The 27,952-nt window shown below is 40.0% G+C and overlaps 1 protein-coding gene across 2 annotated transcripts in view; it reads right to left on the bottom strand.

Moving 5' to 3' along the window:
• The window catches only part of LOC135758136 (bactericidal permeability-increasing protein-like), an 81,754-nt gene that overhangs the window by 16,616 nt on the left and 37,186 nt on the right, over positions 1 to 27,952 (bottom strand). For both annotated transcript variants that reach the window (XM_065272999.1, XM_065273000.1), the window contains one exon: positions 25,978 to 26,154. In XM_065272999.1, the coding sequence (XP_065129071.1) occupies positions 25,978 to 26,154 (177 nt within the window). The remainder of the gene's footprint in view (positions 1 to 25,977; positions 26,155 to 27,952) is intronic.

Below are 27,952 nucleotides of genomic sequence, written 5' to 3'. Positions count from 1 at the left end.
CTATTTTATATTCATTTCATAATATTTTTGTGTTGTCTCCTGTGATTTCAAATTTATATTGACCAACCCTCTGATCTGTGGCTGATACTGTATCAGAGATGTTATGTTTTTAGCAGAGATCAGATGTGATGTTGTTTTCCAATTCTTTTTTAGAGTGTGCAGAGTTTTAACGTCCATCCATCGATGAGGCTAGCAAGACCTTCATACAACTTCAGCCAGTAAGTATAACATTTAATCATTCCTATTTAAAATGTATTGGGAATGTCTTAATTATCTGCTACATTTTAGTTCTGCAGTACTTTATTCTTTATAGTCAGGTCATCCTATTTGTCAGTCTGTGTGGTTTGCAGCCTTTGTTGTTGGCACAACAGTTAAAGGAGTGTAACACCAAAGTATTATGCAAACTGACAACAGGCCATTGCATTTTTGGAAAAAAATCTCACACGTGGTGGTAATGCGGCCAGGGATGCAAAAGAAAGCCTTATAATTTTTATAAAATGTATAATTCACTTGGCCCACATGGTTTTCTGAATACTTAAATCTGATCATTCAGTTCAGACCACTAAAAGTTTTTTCCTCTTTTGTAGATTGCAACAAATGTGGTGGAATTTCTTCTCTGGACAGAATCCTCAAAACCATTTCCTTTCGTCCTGGCCATTGGAAACATGCAGCTGATCTCTCAATCTTTTTTCTCAATCAATCTCTCTGAATACGGAAGTGACTTAAACTGCAATTCGGCCAAGATGGCGATGGCACGCACCGCCTACTTTAATGTAGCCCAGACCAAATTTAGTTAAGATGTGCAAAAGTCAATTTTATAATTTGAAATGTTACAGAAGGTAAAGGGTTAAGAGAAATAATGTTTGGTTGAAATGTGCTTTGTTTTGGACTGGTTATATGCACTCAAGTTTGTTACTGCCTGGCTTTGACCCAATTTGATTGGTTATTTACCTGGCAATCATTGAAAGTCTGTGTAAAGGGGCGGGGCTTATTGGAAGTGCGCAGTTTTTGCAAGTGTGATGAGCGAGAGAGCCTCGGTACGATAGACGGGAGCTCATATAAAATATGCCAGACTTTTGGGACAACTTACCGTTGTGCTACGTTTGGAACTTGATGTACCCAGTAAAAAGGTATTAAATAGAGTTTTTGAAGTGTTGAGATTGCTGTGTTAAATCAATACAGTATGTAATGATAAAGGCTATGCTAATCGCGATTAGCCTGTTAGCTTATTTATGCCTGTGTGGTTGTAACATATTGTATGTAAGCTTTAACCTTGTATATTAGATGCAATTTATTGAATGTTTTAGTAATTATTGCATCTTACATAGGAAAAACGGACAGTTTTTCTCAGTGAAGAAGGCTTGCTCAGGATAATCTTTCTGATCAATGTGACCAATATCTCATCATCCCATCTGCTGCGTGAGTTTCTTTAAGCTTCTAACTACCTCCGACCAGATTTGTGACCACCCTGTGGATTTGCCAGTCATTATTTTACACATCCAGCACGGTTATTTCATCTTCACAATTGCCACATCGCTGTGCGTGAGTACAATACCTGCACGTGCATTGATTATTTAGTTTTTTTTTGTTTGCTTTATAAGTGAAGCGGCCAGTTAAGTTTTGTTTTCTCGGCCACACCGTACTCAAGCAACGAACACAGGCCTGCAACCGTGGGGTTATTACAAACTGTGTACGAGTGTGTGTGTGATTGGGCCCTTTTCTTATAATGGTATTTGTGTAAGTGTTTAAATCATTCATATATATTAAGACAGTTATTGGTTAAAAAGAACAGATAATTGGTATTATTGGATATTGTAAAGGTAATACAGAAAATCTTGATTTAAGAAAATACTTTAAGCCCTAAATGTAAACAAGGTTTACAAAACTTGTATTTTACTTTCATACACTTTTTATTTTATTGGTAAATACATATCCTGTTTACAAAAAAACAATTGAATGTCATATATTTTGTTTATCTTAAGTGGTTTTCAATACATTTATATTTGATACAATTTCTTCATTGTTTCTTGTCCTCAGTAAGTACAAATAATTTACACTAACTATTGAGGGAACCTAAAGAGTACCCAGGAACCCCTCCCTTGTTATTCTAGTTTAATTCTAATTTTAGATAATATAGGAGGTAGGGGTTACATAAAATGGAGGCACTGCTGGGATGCAAATTCCCTAAATTACAATAGTTTACCCAGTTAAAGCATACATTGAAGTACATAAAATAGCTATGGCTGGCAAAGCAAGTTCCACCTTGGTCCTTGAGCTTCGTAATTGGTGCAGAGGAGAAGGAATTGATTCCGCCAAGGCTATTCTGTTAACCAGAGTGCCAGAAGAAGCAGAGGTAGCATTCATTGAAGAAACTCTGCAGAAGATCAAATCACTTGGCCGAGGAAAAATGTTCAAATCTGATCAAAACTACATGGCTGTGTTATGTGAATGCCGTGAAACAATAGATGCAGCCACCCTCCCTCCTGATGTTATGCCCTTGGGTGGAGGGGATACGTGGATTATAACAACCACAGGCGATGAACCATCTGAAATATCCAGACTACAGGCCGAATTAAAAGAGGTGAAGTTAATGGTGACTCATTTAACTTCAGCAGAGCTCTCTTCACCCACTGCTTTAGTTAATAGTGCTAGAGTGGCAAAGAAATCATCCAAAGCAGAACAAAACAGTGAAGTGGAGGCTTTACGGAAACAGGTTCAAGATTTAAAGATTCAGCTAAATGCTGTGTTGGTAAAACAACCAAATACACAAGAAGTGTCTCAGACAACATCTAAAGAAGTTTCAAGTACTTCCTCCAAAACAGTAAGACGTTCATCTTCTCAAGAGAGTGATACTTTTTTCTGCTACCGATGCGGCGAAGATGGGCATATTGCCACTAAATGCATATCTCCTGAGAATTCCAACAAAGTAATTCAGAAATTACTACAAGCTTTGCGGAGAGCTAAAGAAGCAAGAAAGGTATCACCTCAGGGTAATGTTACAGAACACTGCAATGTAAGAACAAGCACTGTTGAACCAGTGAAACCAAATTTGCATATTCCAAAAGGATTGGTGGGCCCTTCGTCTACTATAGATGTTAAAGTATGCGGCCATTCTTGCAAAGCCTTATTGGATACTGGCTCACAGGTCACAATAATATTTGAAAGTTGGCACTCAAAATACCTGTCAAACGTCCCCATTCAGCCTGTCACTGGTCTTGCGATATGGGGTTTTAGTGAAGCAAGCTATCCATACAAAGGATACATTGTAGTTGACCTTGAATTCTCAAAGAAATTGGGTGTTTCTGGATCTCTGTCTGTTCTTGCCTTGGTATGTCCAGAGCCTCATAGCCCTGACCACGTTCCGATTATAATTGGAACCAATGCCAATCTGTTCAAACGCCTAGCTGACCTTTGTACTACACAATCAAGTGATGCCTCAGTGTCGTCTCTTCGGATACAGCCGCTGATCTTACAGGCTCAACAGCAGAAACAAAAGGCTGAAATGATCAAATGGACAGATGAGTCCATTGGACAAGTGAAATGGTTGGGTCCTGGTTCATTAAATATTGATCCCAGAAAGGAATGTTTAGTTTCCTGTAAAGTAGAGCAACAACGTTCAGTCTCCAGAGAAAATTTGTTAGTTGAAACACCTACTTCTCTTACTCTTCCAGCTGGAGTATTGTTACCGTCGTTTGTGCTACCTGCCTCACAGATGGATGTAAATGGGCTTCCTGTTCTGTTGCAAAATGACACCTTAAAACCCGTCTCACTTCCTGAGGGCACCGTTCTTGCACATATCTATGCTACTGATATTGTGACTGTTGTCCAGCAGTCTGATACTCAACCTGATGCTCTTGATCCCAGCCTCTTTAGCTTTGGTGAGTCACCCATGTCAGAAAGCTGGAAGAAAAGATTGAGTCAAAAGCTTGCTGAGAAGCGCAATGTTTTCTCTCTTAATGAGTGGGATGTAGGTTTAGCTAAGGGAGTAGAACACCATATCCGACTCAGTGACCCTCGTCCATTCAGAGAGCGATCACGCCGCTTGGCACCAGCTGACATTGATGATGTCCGTCGGCATCTCCAAGAATTACTAGCAGCTGGTATAATCAAAGAGTCACGCAGTCCATATGCCTCTCCTATTGTCATCGCAAGGAAGAAAAATGGCAGTGTCAGAATGTGTGTTGATTATCGCACTCTTAACAACCGCACAATACCTGACCAGTACACCATGCCACGCATAGACGATGCGTTGGACTGCTTATCAGGAAGCAAATGGTTTTCTGTCCTTGACCTTCGAAGCGGATACTACCAGATAGAAATGGCTGAAGAAGACAAGGAAAGACAGCTTTCATATGTCCCCTTGGATTTTTCCAATTCCAACGAATGCCACAGGGAATCACTGGGGCCCCTGCGACATTTCAACGTCTTATGGAGAAGGCTGTGGGTGATATGAATCTTCTTCAAGTTGTGGTCTATCTGGATGACATCATAGTGTTCGAGAAAACCTTGGAAGAACATGAAGAACGCCTTTTAAAGGTGCTGGATAGGCTAGAGGAGGTTGGTTTGAAGATATCCATCGATAAATGTCAGTTCTGCCAACCCAAAGTCAAGTACGTTGGGCACATTGTGTCAGAAGCGGGCATAGCCACAGATCCTAAGAAAGTGGAAGTAGTGAAACAATGGAAACAGCCCACTGATCTTAAAGCATTAAGATCCTTTCTTGGATTTTGTGGATATTATCGCAGATTCATTGCCAATTATTCCTCAATAGTACGACCTTTAACTGAGCTTACTAAAGGTTATCTTCCTACTCAAAGTAAAAGGAAACAGGCCAACAAAGGGTCTGATGGCTACTTTAAAGAGAAGGAACCTTTTGGAGAAAGGTGGGATCAGAGCTGCACAGAGGCCTTTAACAAAATTCTACACTGTCTTACAAATGCCCCAGTTCTTGCTTTTGCAGACCCCACAAAAGCATATATACTCCATGTAGATGCAAGCATGAATGGTTTGGGGGCCATGTTAAATCAGGAGTACCCAGAGGGTCTGAGACCTGTGGCTTTTGCGAGTCGTAAACTCAGTGCATCTGAACAGCGTTATCCGGTCCATCAGTTGGAATTCTTGGCTTTAAAATGGGCCATAGTGGATAAGTTCCACGACTATTTGTATGGAGCCAGATTCACAGTCAGAACGGATAATAATCCTTTGACCTACGTGCTTACGACGGCTAAGCTTAATGCCACAGGACATCGTTGGCTTGCAGCCCTTGCCACCTATAATTTCAACATTCAATACCGACCTGGAAAACACAACATTGACGCTGATCTTCTGTCTCGAAACTGTTCTACCGACTCCTCAAACAACTGGGAAGAGATTCCATTGACAGGCATTAAAGCAATTTGCTCTCAAGCCACTTTGTCAGAGTTGATGGAAATGCCCACTAGACTAGTAGATCAACTAGGAGCTTCTGCTGCTATTATTCCTGATGCTTACGCATTTCCTACTTGTGTAGAGCAGAGTTCCTGAAAACCTTTGACACCCCAACAGTTGAAACAGGCTCAAGAAAATGATCCTGTCATTAGTGTTGTGAAAAAGGGAATTGAGACCGGCAGAGTGATGACTTCAAATAAAGGAGATAGTCCTGCAATATCACTCTTTCAACGTAAAAGTGCAAAATTGGTGATACTAAATGGATTACTTCACAGAGTAACCCAGAGACCCTCTGGTAAGGAGGTCAAGCAATTAGTGTTACCTGAGAAATACAGACATCTGGTGTTAAGGTCTCTTCATGATGAATCAGGGCATCTTGGCGTTGAGAGAACTACTGAACTAATTAAGGACAGGTTCTTTTGGCCCAAAATGAATTCTAAAATTGAAACCTACATCAAAAATTGTGGACGATGTATTTCTAGGAAGTCATTACCTCAAAAGGCAGCTCCACTTCACCAAATCACAAGTGATGGCCCCTTAGACCTTGTATGCATAGACTTCCTATCCTTAGAATCAGATTCTAGAGGGATCTCTAACATTCTTGTCATAACTGATCATTTCACGCGGTACGCCCAGGCGTTCCCAACAAAAGACCAAAAAGCCCTTACTGTAGCCAAGGTATTGTGTGAAAGATACTTTGTACATTATGGCTTACCAGCCAGAATACACTCGGACCAGGGAACTGATTTCGAGAGTAAATTGATCAAAGAGCTTCTGTCCATGTTGGGGATAAGAAAGTCAAGAACAACTCCCTATCATCCCCAGGGAGATCCCCAACCTGAACGCTTTAATCGTACTCTCTTATCAATGCTTGGAACTCTTGACTCTGCAAAGAAACAGAAATGGAGTCAATACATTAGTCATTTAGTGCACGCATATAACTGCACGAAAAATGACGCTACTGGATACTCACCTTACTATTTAATGTTTGGTAGAGAGGCTCGGTTGCCAGTAGATGTTTGCTCTAGTACATCTTCTGATGGTGAAAATGAGGTCCATTACCAGCAATACATCTCTGAAATGAGAGAACAATTGAGAAAAGCCTACCAACTGGCTTCAGATGCAGCAAACAAGAGTCATCTTAAAAACAAAGCCCGGTATGATCATAGGGTCCGCAACCAACCTTTGGAAGAAGGGGACAGAGTACTTCTACGGAATGTTGGACTTACCGGACGACACAAACTCCAAGATCGATGGAAACCTGTACCTTACAAAATTCTTGAAAAACTGCCCAACTTACCCGTATATCGTGTAAAGCCTGAGAGGGGTGTCGGTATAGTAAAAACAGTACATCGAAATCTCTTGTTGCCAATTGGGTATTTGGTTAGAATGTCTGACTCCCTTGAGAATGAAAGATTATATGAGCGACCAGTCACAAGAGCTCAAGCTGCAGAAAATCAGAGACAAAAGAGAACTGATAAGCCTGAATTTCAGCAAAGTCAAATGCACACAGAAAGTTCAGAGTCTGAGAATGAATATATTGCCCCTCCACATCAGTTCAGTAGAGAGGAACTCGTGAAACAAATAAAAGACATGTCAAATCCCTCTGAGAACATTGTAAGTGATGATGACGTGATCATTGAAGGAGAGGAGCAACTTAATACTCAGACCAGTGATGAGATGGAAAAAACAAGACCCATGGAGGATTCTGAAGTTGAAGTTCCAGATCAAATTCCTGATACTGTGGTGGACACAGATTTAGAAGGGGGAGACGTCCCTACTTCTGATATATCTCTGGGAGATGATGAAGCTTTAAGTTCACGTCCTTCCAAAAGACAAGTGAAACCAGTCATTCGTCTGAGTTATGATGAACCTGGCAAACCTTCAAATAGACCATTCACTATCATTCATAGAGGAATAATGATTCAACTCAGTGATTATTCTGGCAACACCTCAATGTTAGGTTAATTCTAAACATGGCCTTTATAAGATATTTTTGTTTTATTTTGTTTGGAAAGTTCACATCCCTTCTAGTAATACATTTAGAATTTCTAGCATGAAACAGTAGTCAGATGGGGACATCATGACTTTTAGAAGGGGGAGGGTGTAGCCCAGACCAAATTTAGTTAAGATGTGCAAAAGTAAATTTTATGATTTAAAATGTTACAGAAGGTAAAGGGTTAAGAGAAATAATGTTTGGTTGAAATGTGCTTTGTTTTGGACTGGTTATATGCACTCAAGTTTGTTACTGCCTTGCTTTGACCCAATTTGATTGGTTATTTACCTGGCAATCATTGAAAGTCTGTGTAAAGGGGCGGGGCTTATTGGAAGTGCGCAGTTTTTGCAAGTGTGATGAGCGAGAGAGCCTCGGTACGATAGACGGGAGCTCATATAAAATATGCCAGACTTTTGGGACAAATTACCGTTGTGCTACGTTTGGAACTTGATGTACCCAGTAAAAAGGTATTAAATAGAGTTTTTGAAGTGTTGAGATTGCTGTGTTAAATCAATACAGTATGTAATGATAAAGGCTATGCTAATCGCGATTAGCCTGTTAGCTTATTTATGCCTGTGTGGTTGTAACATATTGTATGTAAGCTTTAACCTTGTATATTAGATGCAATTTATTGAATGTTTTAGTAATTATTGCATCTTACATAGGAAAAACGGACAGTTTTTCTCAGTGAAGAAGGCTTGCTCAGGATAATCTTTCTGATCAATGTGACCAATATCTCATCATCCCATCTGCTGCGTGAGTTTCTTTAAGCTACGAGTTTCTAACTACCTCCGACCAGATTTGTGACCACCCTGTGGATTTGCCAGTCATTATTTTACACATCCAGCACGGTTATTTCATCTTCACAATTGCCACATCGCTGTGCGTGAGTACAATACCTGCACGTGCATTGATTATTTATTTATTTTTTGTTTGCTTTATAAGTGAAGCGGCCAGTTAAGTTTTGTTTTCTCGGCCACACCGTACTCAAGCAACGAACACAGGCCTGCAACCGTGGGGTTATTACAAACTGTGTACGAGTGTGTGTGTGATTGGGCCCTTTTCTTATAATGGTATTTGTGTAAGTGTTTAAATCATTCATATATATTAAGACAGTTATTGGTTAAAAAGAACAGATAATTGGTATTATTGGATATTGTAAAGGTAATACAGAAAATCTTGATTTAAGAAAATACTTTAAGCCCTAAATGTAAACAAGGTTTACAAAACTTGTATTTTACTTTCATACACTTTTTATTTTATTGGTAAATACATATCCTGTTTACAAAAAAAACAATTGAATGTCATATATTTTGTTTATCTTAAGTGGTTTTCAATACATTTATATTTGATACAATTTCTTCATTGTTTCTTGTCCTCAGTAAGTACAAATAATTTACACTAACTGTTGAGGGAACCTAAAGAGTACCCAGGAACCCCTCCCTTGTTGTTCTAGTTTAATTCTAATTTTAGATAATATAGGAGGTAGGGGTTACATTAAGCTTCAAAAATGCTCTTCACAAACCAATGGGTGACGTCACAGACACTACTTGCATATTTTTTACAGTCTCTGGTTTAAAGGCATTTTAAGTGCTTGAAAATAAATACCCCAGGCAATGTGCTTCTATGGGAATTCCTGTAGTCTGTCATTTTTCAAATGGATGAATCCTCTCCTGTTCGATTCCTTTGTACATCTTTGTTCACGACGAGTAACTTTAATAAATGAAGTATTTTTAGTCAAATACATTCCATTCTGTGAAACTTAAAACATTTGTTCTGTAAAAAAACTTTACACATCTATGAATGATTTTACTTTTAATTTAACAATTACATCGTTTCTTTTCTTACGCTGCTGTAGTTTTGTTTATGTACATTTCAGTATGTCATTTATATACTGTCTTAAATTCAAACAAATTGATTCAACCTGTTACATTGTTACTTCAATGTGCATAATTTATGATATTTTATAAATATATTTATACTTGGGTCAGTAGGCAGTCCTTAAAATGATTTTGCAACTTACAACTGTAAAAATGTAAGAGTTTGTAGTTATTTTGCAGTCAAATAAACATTTATTTGCTGTTAACAATGGTCTTGATTTACAACAAGGCAAATAACCCAGCAAGAATAACCCAAAACCCAGAATATTAATCCCATAAATGGTTAAAATGACTACATGTTGCGTTTTCTCAACAACCCAACCTGCTGGGTTAAAATGCGTTACCCAACGTGCTGGGTTACTTTAACCCAGCATGTGTTCTGTCCAATATTTACCCAGCGCTGGGTTGCCAATTGGGTTGTTTTTAACCCAACCATTTTTAGAGTGATGAAGGAAAGAAACATATGGATGGCAAAGAGCTAAAAAGAAGTGAAAAGACAGAAATCCATCATGAAGTGAGTGAAAGGATTAAAGAAGAGGGTTATGAGAGAAAGAGATGTGTGCCTTTCAAATATGTTTTACATTAATATAAACTAGGCAAACCTATTTTATTTATATAACTGTCTTCATACCATTATGTTCAACCAGTCAGTGTTTTTAGATATTGATAAGCTGTATGTATTAACTTAGTATTAAGACAAAGGGTGCTACAGTAGAGATGCTAAAGGTAGCTGCTTGGGTACTTACTTATAGAAACATTTGTTGTTGCGTTTATTAATGTTATAAAAATTTGAGGTCCAGTGTTCATCGAATATAGTATATACAGTATATAATTTCTTGAATCCACGACAACCATGCAAGGACGCTTACTTCATTGCCACCCCTCGTAGTTCTCATGCCACCCCCTTGCCACCCCATAAATAATTTTCTAGATCCGCCCCTGGTTATTGTCATTATATGAATGCGGCATTAAGTTTAGGTCTTAGGCTCAGATGGAGCAATTCATACTCGTATAATGTTTTTGGGAGTTTTTTTGTTTGGTTTTTGCTTTATATGCTGTTTTAGTTTAAAATATATATTTTTAAATCCATTAATGTGTGCAGGAGATTTGCTTTGGGGACTTTGGAGGAGCACAGAAATATATTTAGGCCTACATGAACATTTCTTCAGACGAAGAGCAATTTTATAACAAAGTGAGTATTTTGTGCAAAACATAAATGTATATGTATTGTTTTTTGCATTTTGTATTGTTTTTTAATAATTAAAAAATTATTGTTTCTTTTATTTTTGTTTTATTAACAGAAAAGATTAATATCCAGTCTGAAGGTCTGACCATCGAGGATCACATCACCTCCTTACAGCTACTGGTTCATCATATTTTGCTGTTTTTGTGTGAAGACCAACGTGGCTTTTGGATTGAAATGAAGTCAAACTTGTTTGTATGAACTGAAGCATCCCATAAACTGTATTTATAAATATATGTACTGTTGTTATACATTGGAAATGTGCTTTGTAGTTGTCTTGAATGTTAAAATATGTTAATTTAATGAACACTTAAATGCATGATACATTGCGGACAATTTTTCTGTCATAAATAAATGTTGATCAGATGACATTTAAAAAAAAATCCTTAACAGTTTTATAATGATAATGATTGATTATACTGCTGTATTGTTACATTAAAAACTGTTTAAAAATACTTGTAAAAATACAAGTTTTTTTTGTCCCAAAAGTACGGTAATATGTTTTTTGTCTTTACATTTACCATATTAACACCATAGTATTAAAAAATATAACACTACATTGGAGTTAACAAATTACACCGAGGGAGTTAATTTTTAACAAATTAAAAATATTTAACACTGATAAGTGTAAATTTATAGTTAGATTTTTAACTCTGTGTAGTGTCAATTGCTAACACTTTAAAAGAGTCAAGGTGCCAACACTTTCAAAAGTGTTAAAATAACTCTATTGGGAGTGGACCCCATGAGACACTTTTAAAGTGTTGAAATTAACTCTTATAGAGTTATTCTGAGGTTCCAGATTTTGCTGTGTAGTAATGCATGCAGAGCAAGAAGAATATTTATCTAATATGGGGTAATGTGAAGTATTATAATAATTACATATCGTTTTCTTTCATGGGATATGGACCCCCTAAAATAATTATTTCAATGTATTACTAATAAACAACACAAGTCTTGTGCATACTGACATCTATATTTATTTGATTGTTTTTTTTCTGATGTGTTAGAAGTCATATATGTAGAGCAGAGAAATAAGAATTTTTTTTTTGTGGGGTGCATGCCCTAGAAAAATACATATGGACCTTGGTATTTATAAAATCCTGCGTACGACCCTGCTCATGACAATAAAAATCCACTCTCAATAGTGTATTACGAGCTGAAGGTTTTTTAATCGGATCCCTATTAAGTCATTAATAGTTTCTTAATCTGTGATTTGTAAAATGGGATTTGTGCAGCTGCACAGAAGGATTTGTGAATTTGTAACTGTTGTGTTGTATTTGAGGGAAAGAAAAAAAATCTACAAGTTCGCAACTCTTCATCTGTGACTTCAAATTTACTGATACACATGTGTGGATAATCTCTACAAATACAAATTTTACTGTCACAGGTGTGCAGTTGTTTTGCACCAAATATACCTTCATAGGTTTGTGGTGTTCGTTGATGATTAAAAACAAATATATCGCCCACTGTATGATTTCAATCTGTGTCATTTGCTATAGTGGATCTATTTTTTCAGATACCTCACAACCACGTATATAGTTCCACTCTATATTTGAGTCTGAAGCGTTAGCACACTCCCGACCACTTGATGGTGACAACCACTTTGCCGTACAAAGATGCTGAGCGGAACTCTGTGTCTAGCGTATAGACAGTCACAATCGAGCTCAACTTCAAACCTAAGGCTGGTCACTGAGCCATCAAATATGGGAAAAATTTGCTCTGCTCACACTAGCCTTCTGAAAGAAACCGAGCGAAAAAACTACAACCACATGTAAACAGACCCCTTTTCTGTTTCTGGCAGCGGAGTGATATATCAGCAAGCAATGAGTCTTCCAAGAGAAGTTAATGGAATTTTACAAAATGCCAAATAAAACATGACAGAAACTATATTTCGCTACACTTCTTGTTTTAGTACCACAGTTTTGAAAGTGTTGTTTTAATGACATGTTTGTGCATGGCCCTTGACTTCCATTCTGAAGCAGTCAAGAGACGCTTCTTGACAAGTCAAAAAGTCAAGACACGACCCATTGTCAAAATTTCAGTGTCCATCACTTTAGTTCATCACAAACAAACCAGAAATGAGACTCAAAGTGTTAAATACCAGAATTATCCTTTAAATTTAGATTTAAAGTGATTGACTGTGTCTGATTCACGGACATCAGTTGGCAAATCATTCAAGAGCTTAGGGGCTAAGTAGGAAAAGGATCTACCACCTTTAGACACTTTTGATATTCGATAGACCAGAATTTTGCGACCGCAGTGTATGTGATGGATTGTATTCTGATATTAATTCTCTAAGATACGAAGGTCCTAGGCCTTTTAAGGCTTTGTAGGTGATTAATAGTATTTTTAATTGTATGCGATTTTGACTGGTAGCCAGCATGACATGGGCATGAATTAAAACATGATTAAATTAAATGATTAAACTTACATCATTTTTACACAGAAACCTCTTCAGCGTCAAAGTCGACCACATGGTACATGACCTCTGTAAACACAAACATGGATAGATATCATATTAAAAAAGAAGGCAAACATACAACTTTAAAATATATTTTGACTCCAAGCTTCTTTACAACAGCATCTAACGTTAGTTTATCTTAAACTTAAAGTGAAGCTGGCTTGGTTACTAAACAAAATAAAGCTATTAAAACAGGCTTGCAAAATAAGCAGCATCTACCAGAACTAAAGCAATGAGCTTTTAAACAACAGAATATCGTCTGACGTTATATCGTTTTAAATAGCAGAAAGAGCCATTTGCTACAGTTAGCTGAACATCTCCAACACAAGTAATCTTGTCGTTTTATTTGTTTAAGTTTTAAACATTGAATTGATTCTTTTATCAGGCATTTTGCATGTAACTTTGCTCACCAAAAAACCGCATGTTGTAGTTACTAACGTTACTGTGTAGTGTATACTCTTAATGTTTCCTCTGTGTGCTTTAAATTAAAACACTTCTCGCATAAAGACAAAAATAATCACAGCGAAGAACAAAATAGGAAAAAATATGGAACAGATCTGCGCGATGTAGAGGAATGCAAATCAGACTTACCTCAGCCGTCCTGTTTAGCCTGATGAAAACAAAGACAGACCGAGTCAGTAGCGGTTTGAAATAATGCCGTTGATCCTGATTGGTGGGAATGAATGGGTGGGTCCAGGTGCATTCTGGGAATTGGAGTCTTTTGCCCTGGTGTTGTTACTGCTGTAGATGTAAACTGACTACCATTTCCAAGATGCATTGGATGTTTCAAATGTTTTTTTTTTTTTTCATAATTTTGGATCCTCTGCTGGCACTTTATGTACTTTTTATAATCTGCGTTTTCACACTGCTTTGTTCTTTATACTTGATCAATAATAAAAATATAAAATATATTTATAAAATGTATAACGTTTACAAAACATGTTTAGTTGACAAACATGTTGACAGCTATTTTGAGTGATGCTCAGATTTTCTTAAATAACACAAATCTTTATGAATTAAATTACATAATAATTCATGTATTTAGTAAACAAACTTGTAGATATATAATGTTTTTATCCAGTTTTTATGTAATGTGCTGCCTCGAACCCCCCACCCAGCTTTGAAAACAGAGACAGCACCTCTGTCATTAACCCTTCACACCTCACAACCAGCACTCCTCACAACCAGCTGTGAGGATTCCTGGAAACTTCCACCAGTTCCTGTATACATCCATATACACAAGGTTTCTGGATGTTTCACGAGTTTACTTCTGAGTATTACGTTTCCAAGCACTCTGCCTCATTTATCTGGAAAACGTCTCGGTTACGGATGTAACCCTCGTTCCCTGAAGGAGGCAACGGAGACGTCACGTCGTGACCGACGAATTGGGAACTCGCTTAGAGAGACCAATCTGCTTCGTATACTACTAAAACGCCAATGAACTTGGCCTTGAGATATTTGCATAATGCCGGCGCCGCCCCGCCAGGTGCCTATATAAGCAGCTTGTGCAAATATGGAAATTAGCTTCTTTTCGCTGAGAAAGCCGGGAAAATGAGACCGGCCGATAAACAGCAGGGGGCAGCCCTGTGGCGACGGGACGTGACGTCTCCGTTCCCTCCTTCAGGGAACGAGGGTTACATCCGTAACCGAGACGTTCCCTTTCAGTCGGTCACTACGACGTCACGTCGTGACCGACGAATTGGGAATCCCTACCAAAACGCCACTAGGGGCTGACCTCTTCCAGTGTCTGCGTAAAGCCCTCCGGTTCCACTTAAGGAGGAGGAGATAGGTTTTAAGGCAGAAGGCCGGGCACTAGATGTTCCATAACCCCACAGTAGTGCCAGCGACTGGGAAGCGCCCTATCTGAGCGGTATAGGAACGCTGCGGAAGCCACCACCCTGTTAAGGGCTAATGGTGGGCGAAAGTCAACCGTAGTTGAGGAATGAGACAGCCGTGGCTGTGTAAGCAAAGCAGAGCTCAGCTAAGGGAAACGTGGGCTGGTAGGATTAACCCCACGGAAAAATACTCACAAAGGAACCCGGTGGGAAACAATGTGGAGCCCGAGCCAGACACGTAGGTTCGCGAGGATACAGCTAGTGAAAGGCTGACAGCCAATGCTCCGCAACAAAGGCTGCCAAGGCAGCGGAGGAAGAACAATTCAAACCATTACGCATTTTTGTTCTGAAGGCCTTCCATACTGACACAGTTATGAAGCATCAGTTGGAGGCTGCAAGCCGACCTGCGAGACTGCTCTCTGTGCTCCCCCTGATGAGGAAAGCACACGAGAGGATACAGGCTCGATACGAACACTGTAGAATCAAATGAACGTATTAGGTGTCGCCCAACCAGCAGCTCTGCAGATGTCTGTTAGCGAGGAACCACGAGCGAGAGCCCAAGATGAGGCGGCACTCCGTGTGGAGTGCCCTCTCAAATTAAATGGGCAAGGAAAACCCTGAAGATTATAAGCCAGGGCGATAGAATCAACTATCCAATGAAACATCCTCTGCTTAGTGACAGCTTTCCCTTTCTGCTGGCCACCAAAACAAACAAAGAGCTGGTCTGAGTTCCTGAGGCTTTGCGTGCAAACCACGTAGAGTCGCAGTACGCGTACGGGGCACAACAAAGCCACGGTTGGGTCTGCCTCCTCCGGGGGCAGCGCTTGCAAGCTCACCACCTGATCTCTGAAGGGAGTGGTGGGAACTTTGGGCACGTAGCCTGGTCTGGGTCTCAGTGAGACAGCAGGACCAAACTAAAGGCACGAATCGTCAACAGAGAATGCATGTCAATTCCCTACTCTCTTCATGGAGGCCAATGCTAGCAGGGTCAGAGTTTCATTGACAAAAACTTCAGACTCGCAGACTGCAAAGGCTGAAATGGGGGACCTGAAGGGCTTCAGCACCATGGACAGGTCTCAGGAGGAATAGAGGGAGGGCGCGAGGGGTTTAGCCTGCGAGCTCCTCTTAAAATGTAATAACCAAATCATGCTGGCCAACTGATCTGCCGTTGATAAGTGAGTGAGTGACGAGCAGAATAGCGGCGATATCAACTTAAATTGCGAAGGGACAGCCTACCATCTAACCTATGTAGAAGATATAAAGCACAATGTTAATGGGGCATTCTCTGGGGTCCTCGCGTTGCAAAGAGCACCAGGTGACGAAAAAGGTTTCATTAAGCGCGTAAGCCCGTCTTGTGGACGGTGCTCAAACCACGTCGATGGTGTTAGATACCGTTTGCGATAAATCACCTAAACCTTGCGCGTGCTCAACGACCATACATGGAGATCCCACAGGTCGGGGCGCGAGTGCCAAAGTGCCCCCTCCTAGAGAAAGAAAGTCCTTCCTCAGGGGAATCCGCCAGGGAGGGCTGTCGCGAGGAGCATTAACTATGAAAACCAATTCCCAGTCGTCCAGTACAGACGACTAATAAAAAGGCTCTCCTCGTCCTGCCTGACTTCGCACAGTGTCTGCGCGATAAAGCTCACTGAAAGGAATGCGTATTTACGCATCCCCGCGGCCAGCTGTGTGCCAACGTATCCACGCCGAGGCTGCCCTCGGTTAGTGAATAAAATAGGCGACAGTGGGTATCGTCCGGCGACGCAAACAGATCCATCTACGCACGACCAAACTTCTTCCAAATTAGCTGGACCGTCTGGGGGTGGAGTCGCCATTCGCCGGGGGCGCAGCTCGGGAAGCGCGTCTGCCGCTGTATTGAGCGACCCGGGATGAAAATGGCACGAAGGGACCTCAGATGCTTCTGACTCCAAAGGAGGAGATGACGAGCGAGATGCGACAGGTAACGAGAGCGCAAAACCGCCTTAACGGTAAATAACGCAACAGTCGCAATGTTATCGGTGTCGGCTAATACATCCTTCCCTCGCATCTCCATAGCGGAGCGTACAAGTGCCAGATATACAGCGCACCGCTCGCGGCAGTTGGGGTGCTAAGCACATCCCTGAGACTGCAAGCCCGTCATACGTGGCTGATCATCCCGTGCTGAGGGCATTGCAATATACAGAATGCCAGGAGACCCCTCAGGGGCATATCTGCTATCGGAAATGCCGGGTCTACCACGGGGAAAAATTTAAATGACACGCAGGTGTAATGTTTACACGGTGTATGCCGGTGTGCCACGCTCTCCTCGAGACTCGATCGTAAGCCAACGCTGAAGCGGTCTCATATGAAGCAGCTCGGGCGGTGTCACAGCCGCAGCATGCTGTCATATGTCCAGGGGCTTCTGAAATTGTTTCAGAGGGACCGCGTACTTCCCTCGAACTAAACCGAGGCAAGTCAGAACTGACTGGTTGCGCGCTCTTGTAAAACACGCCAATTAGTCGATCGAGTCTTATTTCCATACTGAGAAAAAGGATCCTCTGCACGGGGCAAAGTTGCTCTTTCCCAGTCGACCTGAAGACTTAAACGAGCGAGATGCTGAATCATTAACTCTGTGTTCGCGCACGTCTGCCAAGAACGGGCTATTATAAGTCGACGTAGATAAAGCAGAATGCGAACAACGCTCTCTCTCTGATATTTTAATGCTGTGACTAGCACATGGAGACACGGAGAGAGAGAGAGAGACAGCTCGAATAGTGTACTTAGTATTACACTACCGAAGTACCCGCGGTGGGGCAGCGAAGCGAGACAGGTGGGACTGCCGGTGCGTCTGCTGTGACAGCATAAACATCTACAGTATGTGTGTGTGACACTGACCTGAGCCCGCTGAGGGTAACGGTCGTCTGGTCTCCTCTACGGAGAGCGCAGACTCCGATGAGGGTGCTGGTGGTCCGGTCTCCTCAGCGGAGAGCTCGGACTCCTCAGGTCACCCGCTGGCGATAGAGGAGAGGTAGGGGAGCTGGTGTGAACCCGCTCACGGCTCTCTCGATCCTCCGGAGACCTAGAGAGGGAAGAGGAATGCACTCTTATGTGTGGTTAAGTGGGTACCGGCCGAACAGCCGGTGGAACATATGCAAACCAAGGATTTTCCACCCGACCCTCTATCGGGGGAAGGAGCTCCATCTCCTGAAGAGTGATCCTCTGCCAATCCGGGTCGCCCTTCACTGGCCACTTAAACTCCCGAATTTCACGGGAAGCGGCTAAGCGGGCGGGGCGAGCTGCTGACGACCGGTTCCCCTGCACTGCCGAGATGGGGTCCGAGGAGGGGAACGGAGGTGGTCGCCGCAGGACGCCGACGGCGAGAGGCAGACTGAGGATCCGGCGTGGTGGACCAAGGGCAGCTCTCTTCCACCGGGGCATGACCTAGGAGATCGCCTCAGTCTGCGCAGCGGAGCTGTACGACTCCCCTGGCTCGCAGAAGAGGCCGGTCTGTGAGACAGGAGCATTCAAGTTGTTCTCGTCTGCGTCCGTCATGTCAGCCAGACACAGCCAAAGGTGGCGATCTTGAACCACTGTGGTGGACATCGCACGACTGAAGGTCGCGGCCTCCCTCGTAAATCCTTGGTGAGCCTGCAGCAACGTTATTGCGTGCAGGGCCGAAGCCGCCTCTCCGGCATGCCTGATGGGCAGCGTCCGTAACCGGACGACTGTCTACAAACACGGGAGGGAAGGGTTGGGTGGTCCCTCCAGGAACGCATCCCGCTCCACTGAAGGGGTCCCCGCCCTTAGCGGCTCCGTTGGTGAGGGAGGTGAGGGGTGAAAGCTGAACGGCCGGACGGCCGCAAATCACATCAGCTCTTCGTGCCGTCGGGAAAGAAAGGCACAGGAGGAGAGGACCGAGAGGCCCGAGCAGCTCCGAAGTACCAATCATGTGGGCGGGACGGTTCGGGCGAGAGAACAGAAACTCTCCACGAACGCAGCCCCGGAGTGCTCGATGCCTGAGCACGAAGACAGCGCTCGTGACCGTCACTGGAACCCTTATACTTCTCGCATCCAAGATCGCACGGGCGAAAAGCTATCCTGAAAAGGACGCTGATCTCCGCATATATGAGAGAGTGGCTGTCTTTAAAAAGACACAGAGCTCTCACGTATCACTCTTTTAGGGAAATCACTCTTTAGGTGCTCAGCTGATGATGCGCACAGGGAGAGGCAACGCTCAAGGCCAAGTTCATTGGCGTTTTAGTAGTATACGAAGCAGATTGGTCTCTCTAAGCAAGTTCCCAATTCGTCGGTCACGACGTGACGTCGTAGTGACCGACTGAAAGGGAACCTAAAGTTTAGCAGGGATTTCCCCTCCGTATTTTTTTTTTTTTTTTTTAACCATTTATTTTAGTACTTTTTCTTTTAACAGAACAAAGACAACAAATCTAAGAAAAAAAAAAAAAAAAAAAAAAAAAAAAAAAATCTAAAACAAAACAAACAGAACAATTGAGGGAGGAATGTACAAAAAGAAAAATATTTTTTTAGACAGGTAATGCTTAAGCTGAATACAAATTCGTAAATGTTGTAGAGCCATTTAATCCTATTAAAATATATTAAAATAAACTACCAATTAGCCTTACGACTAATACATTATGCATTACAACAAAAATAAAAAATAAATTTGTCATACCAAATAAAAGAGCTTGTCTTTCATGTTTATCAGGCGTTTCCAGATTGCTAAATATCCCAAGAATAGCTAATAGTGGACATGGTTCGAGATTCTTTTTAAATGCTTTAGAAAAACATTTAAATATGCTTTCCCAATAAACCTGTAATTTAGGGCACAGCCATAGTGTGTGGGTCAGGGTACCTTCTGCTACTTTACATCTATTGCAGAGTGGTGAAACCTCTGGAAAGATGCTGTGCAGTTTCACCTTAGAAAAATATATTCTGTGCAAAGTTTTAAACTGAATTAAATTATGCCTTACATTAATTGAACAAGTGTGTATATTCTCAAGCCCTTCATCCCAGCTATCTGGATCAATCTCAAGCCCTAATTCTATCTCCCAGGCCTGTTTAACTGTAATTCTGTCTACAGCTTCTTGTTTTAGCAGAATACTATAGAAATATGACATCGCTCTCTGGTGCAGAGGATTGAACTTGTTGATTTCCTCAAGCACCTCATGTTTTGTCATCACATTCGAATTTGACAACTGTTTCTTCACAAAATCCCTAACTTGTAGATATCTAAAAAAACTTGAGGTACTGATATTAAATGTCTTCTTTAGTTGTTCAAATGAGGCAAATGTCTCATCTATATATAAATGTTTTATACTTTGTATGCCATTCCTCTCCCATTGCGTAAAGCCCGAGTCAAGTAAACCAGGAGGAAAGGCATGATTCTGACATATAGGACTATCCAGGTACATGTCAGGGGCCTTTAAGTAGGTCTTAATCTGTTTCCATATTTTCAGTGCATTACTTATAACAAAATGATTATCATATAAGGCTGAATCAATTTTAGTAGGACTATTAAGAAGAGCAGCAAGAGACGTTTTGTTACAAAATGCTTGTTCCATTATAAGCCAAGATGGATCTCTATCTGTTTCAAAGGGCCACTTTTTCCACCATGCAAAAATACCAAGGTTAGCTGCCCAATAATAATATTTAAACTGTGGCAACCCAAACCCTCCATCTTTTTTAATTTTACATAAATGTTTTTTAGATATTCTCACATTCTTATAATCCCACAAAAACGGCACAATTACTGCATCTAATTTTTTTAAAAAAACTTTGTGGGATAAAACAGGGGAGTGCCTGGAAAATGTACAAAAATCTCGGGAGTACCACCATCTTGATTGAGTTAATTCTCCCTGCCATTGACATTGGTAGTGTTCTCCAAAATTCAGTGTTTTGTTTTAACTGATTTAACACTCGTTGCCAATTCGTCTTAAGCAGATCCTTTGGTTCTTTAGTAATAGTAATTCCAAGATATACAAAAGAATGATATGCTTTTTTTAAAGGTATGGATTTCAGAAATTGGGGATCAATATTTGTTGTGACAGGCATCAATTCACTCTTTTCCCAATTAATTGTAAAGCCTGAAAATGACCCAAATGTTTTAATTAAAGCCAAAACTGAAGGTATAGACCTTTGAGGGTTGGAGATATATAACAGGATGTCATCCGCATATAATGAAAGATGATGGGGGATACCTTTAATGTTTACAGGACAAATCTCTGGATGTTGCCTAATACTTACAGCTAGAGGTTCAATAAGAATTGCAAATAAAAAAGGCGAAAGTGGGCAACCCTGTCGCGTGCCTCTACATATTTTAAAGGGGGGAGACATATTTTGATTAGTGATGACAGACGCAACAGGATGAGCATAGATAGTATTAATCCAGCCCCTAAAGACTGGCCCAAAACCAAATGTTTCTATGACCGATCGCATATATGACCATTCCACTTGGTCGAAGGCACGTTGTGCGTCAAGAGAAATAACAACCGTGTCTGTGTGGTGTTTGGTGTATAGGATGTTAAATAGACGGCACAGATTAAAAAACATGTGTCTTCCTGGCATAAAGCCTGTTTGATCTGAATGTATAATAGTGCAAATATGACTTTTTAAGCGATTTGCCAATATTTTTCCGATAAGTTTTGTTTCTATTGGGATCAACGATATAGGACGATAAGAAGAGACTAATAATGGATCACGTCCTGGTTTAGGAATTAGGGCTATATTTGCCTGATATAAAGTAGGCGGCAATTCAAGTGTATCAAAACTATATTTATACATGCGTAGAAGGAAGGGAGAGATTATGTCGTTAAACTTCTTAAAGAATTCAATATTAAACCCATCTGGGCCAGGAGATTTATTGTTTGGAAAAGAAAAAATGGCTTTATTAATCTCTTTTAGGCTTATGTCTGCATCTAGATGTTTAACTGCTTCTTCGTTTAATTTAGGAAGATTCAAATTGGCTAGAAAATCTACTGCAGTGTTTGTAGTTGTATTGTCCTGAGATCTGTATACGTCCTCATAAAATTTAGCGAAGCTCCTATTTATATCAATCGGGTCATTAATGAGTTTGCCGTTGCTCGTTTTAATGGAGTGAATAACTCGGGATGTCTGAGCTTGCCTTAACTGGCGAGCAAGCAACTTTTGCGGCTTGTCTCCTAATTCGAAATGTTTTTGTTTAACTTGATTAAGCATCTTTAATACGGTTTTGGACATAAATGCATTGTATTGATATTTTAGCTTAATAATTTTGCTTAGCGTTTCGGCATTCTGAATGGACCTATATTCTTTCTCTAACTGCGCTAGCGCATCTTCGATTTCCTTCAGTTTACCTTTTTCATGTTTCCTTTCTGCTACCTCATATGCGATTATATTTCCTCTCAACACCGCTTTCATAGATTCCCATAAGGTTGCATCATGAACATCACCTTTATCATTTGTAGAAATAAAAAATTCTATTTTCTCCCTAAGATATTGACAGAAGCGAGAATCTTTTAATAAATTATTATTCATTCGCCAAGTATATTCTTTATTAATTACACCAAAATTCAAATCTAACGAGTGTGGGGAATGATCCGATATTAACACATTATGATATTTTGAGGCAACAGCCCTAGAAATTAATTTAGAATCAACTAAAAAATAATCAATTCTTGAATAAGATTTGTGCACAGAAGAAAAAAAAGAATAATCTCTGTCAGAGGGGTGGAGTACTCTCCAAATATCTACTATATTGAGATTTTTTATGTAATTATTAATAGTTGTACCTGACTTTGATACATTTAACTGACTTGGCTGTCTATCAAGGTCTGGGTCTAAGACGCAGTTAAAATCTCCTCCAATAATAACATTTGTTGATTCTAAGTTAGGAATAGCTTCAATTACTTTAGTGAAAAATGATGGATCATCGAAATTCGGGCCATATAAATTAACAAGTGTAACTGGAATTTTATTAATCATCCCCTGAACCACAATGTATCTGCCATTTTGATCTGTAATAGTTCGCTTATGTATAAATGGAAAATTCTTCCTAATAAGTATTGCAACTCCTCTGGTTTTTGTTGTAAAATTAGACTGATATACCTGAGAGGCCCAAGCTGGTTTGAGGCATCTCTGAGCTGTTTTTTTCAAATGCGTTTCTTGGAGAAAATGGATATCTGCTTTAAATGTCTTTAGGTGTGCAAATACTTTCCCCCTTTTCAATGGGCTATTTAAGCCACGTACATTCCAACTTAATAACCTAGCCAACCCCTCAGTTGAATTACTCAAAGCTGTAATCTAGGATTCATTAATGATAAAGTGCCCTTAAAACAACACAAATTATGTAACATAACTCAAGAACGCCGACATAATAAGTTGTACATAGTCCCTCATAGAACACAAAGAACATTTTCCCACACTCCCAGGAAGTCCATTTCCCTCTTCTTCACTTAAACCTAACATAACAGAACTGTTAATGTAGGTTTCCATCCGTTGTATCTCTCGCCGATATCAATCAAAACGAATATTGCTTATACTCCATCTAACCTCCCTTTGAGTTATCACATTATGGAAAAAAAAATTATATATATCTCACCATATTTCCTTTACCAAGTCAGTCTCCTAACTTGTACGAGTTTAATTTGCCACTCATCTTCATCGAAATAACAGAATCAAAATAACACATCGATCATTCAAAACTTCAAAGTTCTTGGCCGCCGCTGGACCAGCTCTCCACCTTGTCGCTCAGAAACTCGTTCGCAGATTCTGGGGTCTCGAATGTCGCCGTGATGCCGTCCGCTGTTACAATGAATCTTGCCGGGAAACGAAATCCACACCGTATCTTCATAGCTCTACATTTCTCTCTGATGTTGTTGAAAACCTGCCGTTTTTTTAAGGTATCAGTTGTCAGGTCTGGGTATATTGATACTCGTGTTCCCATATAGATCAGCGGTTGATTTTGTCTGGCCAAACGCAAAACGAGCTCCTTGGTCTGATAATGGTGAAGCCTGGCGATGATTGCTCTCGGCCTGCCGTTCGTCGCTGGTTTTAGGCTACGATGCGCCCGATCCACTTGTACCGGAGTTTGAAAATGTTCCTCTCCCAAGAGCTTTGGAAGTAGCATTTCTACAAACTTTGTAGGTTGTCCTTGCTCCTCTTTTTCTTTTATACCCACTATCCGGATGTTTTGGCGACGAGATCGAGATTCCAAGTCGTCCAGTTTTGCATGCATTTGCGACGATTCTGCAGTCAGCTTTGAGCACAGCGACTCCAAGGCCTCGATACGTTGTTCGTGTGCATTCGATGCTTGCTCTATTCCGTCTACTCGCACGACAACTTCATCGACTACGGTTTTTAGCGTGGAGAGTGAGGCTGAGATATCGTTAAACCTCTTGTCCATATTGGTGCTAAGGGTGTTAATAGCGACCATTAGATCGTCATTACTAACCGAAGGTGCGGAGGAGCTCGTGTTAGCATCTGATCCTTTAGCGCCATCGCTAGCTTTCATCATCTTCGTTTCTTCCTCCTCTGCGCCTTTATCTGCTTTTTTAGCTTTGTTCGGCTTTGTCATTGTTCGATGGGTTGTGCGTGACTAAACTTGTACTGCTTTTTTCAAAATTTAAATGATATAAGTGAGAAAATTAGGGAAGGTGAGGCAGAGCTTCAGAAAATGCGTCTATTCCATTTCGCGCCACCGGAAGTCCCCTTCCCCTCCGTATTTGTCCGGATACAGCTCTTTTCATGCAGTGTATACATTTTATTATTCTAACGTATTTTATGAAATTACACCTATATGCAACTAAAAATACACTTATTTTAGAGTGTACTGTATAAAGTGTACAGAAGTCACACTTCTAATGAAGTGAGATCATAGTACACTTTAAAAAAGTAAATTAGCAATTAATTTCCAAAAAATATACTTCCCATAAGTACATTGAATTGTCACTCTAAGTATGTCAAATTTAATACACTTAAAAAAAATAAACTTCTATACAATTTAAAATACATTGACAACGAAGTACACTTTCAAAATGTACATTTAAAAATAATGTAATTACTGGTAAATTAGTATACTTATTTTTTGGACTCTTAAGTTGAACTTAATTACAACTTTTTGGAAGTATACTTTCAAAAAGTACATTTAAAAATAATTGAATGACTGGTAAATTAGTATACTTATTTTTTGATAAGTTAATCTTAATTACATCTTTTTGGAAGTATACTTTCAAAAAGTACATTTAAAAGATAATTGAATTACTGGTAAATTAGTATACTTATTTTTTGGACTGTAAAGTTGAACTTAATTACATCTTTTGGAAGTATACTTTTAAAAATTACATATTAAATACTCTTTAAATTAAGTACAACAAGTAGAAGCATTCTTGTTTTATACTTAATGTACTTCAATCATATTTCTAATACACTAAAGTATACTACTTTTTACCTGGGATAGACTACATGCAATTTGAGGTGAAAGGCTAAATAAATAAACTGTATACTAACAATGCTGTTTGCATACAAAACTCCGTTATAATAGCCTATTTGAAACATGTTTATTTTTAAATGAATAGGCTATAATATCTAAAATTAGCAATAATTTACTGTCTAATCAGTCTCATAGGTAGCTTGGTAGTAGCCTACATATCATGTCAACATTAGATTATAAACGCCAGTGGGCATTTACTGGGGAATAAACTTCAGTATAAGTTATACATTTGAGTATAGCATGTAAGCAAAAGCATTTGTTTTGTTTTGCCTTTTTTCACCAAACAAAAATGACTAGTGACACACGTTTTGTTTGTCTTTTTTTATGAATGGAGCTTTTTGTTAATGTACAAAACTAAAATGTCATATTTAAAATTTAATTTATGCCTTAAAGTAATAAAGCATAATAAAAATAAATGTTCTAAGTAATGTAAAAATGTAATGTCTTGTTCATTCAGCAAAATAAAATATGACAGAATCAAGTCTTGTTTATGTTGTTATGTATGTTATCATACAGTTTGTTCATGTAGTGATTAGAAAACTAAAATGGAAAAATGGGGAGGCATCAGGACTGCCTATGCATAGGGCCCGGGACCTTGTGCTACGCCCCTGATTATAATATTAACACACCAACCACTTCTTGACCATTTTCAATTAAGTGCTTAAATGAATCTCACCATGTCATCAGTGATATTGAGGCTTAAGGCACCCGCGCTGTGATACACAAAGCCTGCTGAGTTGATGGTGAAGGCAGATACTCCAATATAGAGCATATTATTGCTCTGGAAAGGCAGTGAGAAAGGTGTGGGGGAGAAGGGGGGCTCTTTGTGTTGCCCCATATTGTAAAATTCACCCTATAAATGTAAAAGACATTGAAATTGAGTGGTGAACATATATTCAAATTTACAGTTGTGTGAAAAAGTGTTGGCCCCCTTTCAGAATTTTTTTTTTTGCATGTTTGTCATACTTTAATTTTTCAGATCATGAAACAAATTTACATATTAATCAAAGATAACACAAGTAAACACAACATGCAGTTTTTAAATGAAGGTGTTTTTTTATATAGGGAAAACAATATCCAAACACACATGGCCCTGTGTGAAAAAGTGCTTGCCCCCTAAACCTAATAACTGGTTGGGCCACCCTTAGCAGCAAAACTGCAATCAAGTGTTTGCAATAACTTGTAATAAATCTGTAACAGCGCTGTGGGGGAATTTTGGCACACTCATCTTTTCAGAATTGTTGTAATCCAGCCACATTAGAGGGTTTTCGAGCATGAACCGCCTTTTAAGGTCATGCCACAGCATCTCAATATGATTAAGGTAAAGACTTTGACTAGGCCACTCTTTATTTGGACTTTGACTCTAGGTCAAGTCAAGTATTTTTCTTCAGCCATTCAGAGGTGGATTTGCTGGTGTGTTTTGGATCATTGTCCTGCTGCAGAACGAACAGATGGCTGGACATTGTACATTGGAATTTTTTGGTTGAGAGCAAAATTCATGGTTTCATTTATCACAGCAAGTCTTCCAGGTCCTGTAGAAGCAAAGCAGCCCCACACCATCACACTACCACCACGGTATTTTACTGTTGGTCTTTTTCTGAAATGCTGTGTTACTTTTATGCTAGATGTAATGGGACACACAACGTCTGTTACGTGCCAGGCTGTTTCTTTCTGTTCTCTCTGTGTCTTTTGCTCCTGTCATCCTTCTTAGATCCGCCTTCTCATCTGATTGGCCAGTGGGGCTGTCTATCAATCCGGTTATAAATGTGACGTCACTGCCAGCTTCAGCCAATCGCGGACCTTTTGGAGTTTTAAAAGAGACGCCGGGATGGGCGCGCTTCAGTCCCCGACTCGCTATTTTCCATGTTACTTGTTATCTGCTGTGTTTTTGTGATTTACTGATTTTGGTGTGCTTGTGAAATATCTGTGTAGTATCTGCCCGCCTGTTTGTCATTGTTACAGTTGAATCATATCTCACTATCGCCATACTGTCCCCCGGTTACTGTACTTTGCCCCCCCCCCGTGTTGTTTGTAATCCCTGTTATCCAGGGAAACGCGGACAGGTAAGCACACCGCGCAATATACACTTTGCACACGTAGTTTTGGTTTCACTGTTTAGACATATTAGGTTAGGAGTGGTTGCTACCCCTTGTATGTTTTATTTTGGCTAGTTAGCGTAGTTTAGGTAGGGCGTGAAAACGCTGAAGACTTTTCCTTTCTATTCCCTTTTGGTTTGTTAGCTAGCTTAGAGGGTTTTTAAACAGTTAGCTTTGTTTTGTTTTGCTGATTTCTTTGATTTAGCACCACTCTCGTCCCTTTTCCCTGGTGTAAATGCAGCTGCCTTTTGAATTTATTTTGAAATGAGCAAATACTTTTATTTTGACATGCCGAAAACAGGAAGGAGCGGCTGTTAGCTTCGGTAAGCTCTAGAAGAAAAGCGAAAAGACCAAGCGCACATGTAGCAGTGATACCTGTCTAGTTTAATTTTTATTCTTTATAATCCATGATTCGTGTTGTTTACTACAACTGTGTATAAGCTGAAGAATACATTTTTTGACTGAAGATTGCTTCTGGAAAAGTACTCTGCCGTTGGTTGATAAGCAGGCTAAAGTGGTCAGTATTATTCTGTATTTTTTGTTATTTATGTAACG

This window comes from Paramisgurnus dabryanus, chromosome 14, assembly GCF_030506205.2.
Source record: "Paramisgurnus dabryanus chromosome 14, PD_genome_1.1, whole genome shotgun sequence".
NCBI lineage: Eukaryota > Metazoa > Chordata > Actinopteri > Cypriniformes > Cobitidae > Paramisgurnus > Paramisgurnus dabryanus.
This window is presented reverse-complemented; position numbering and strand designations above follow the sequence as displayed.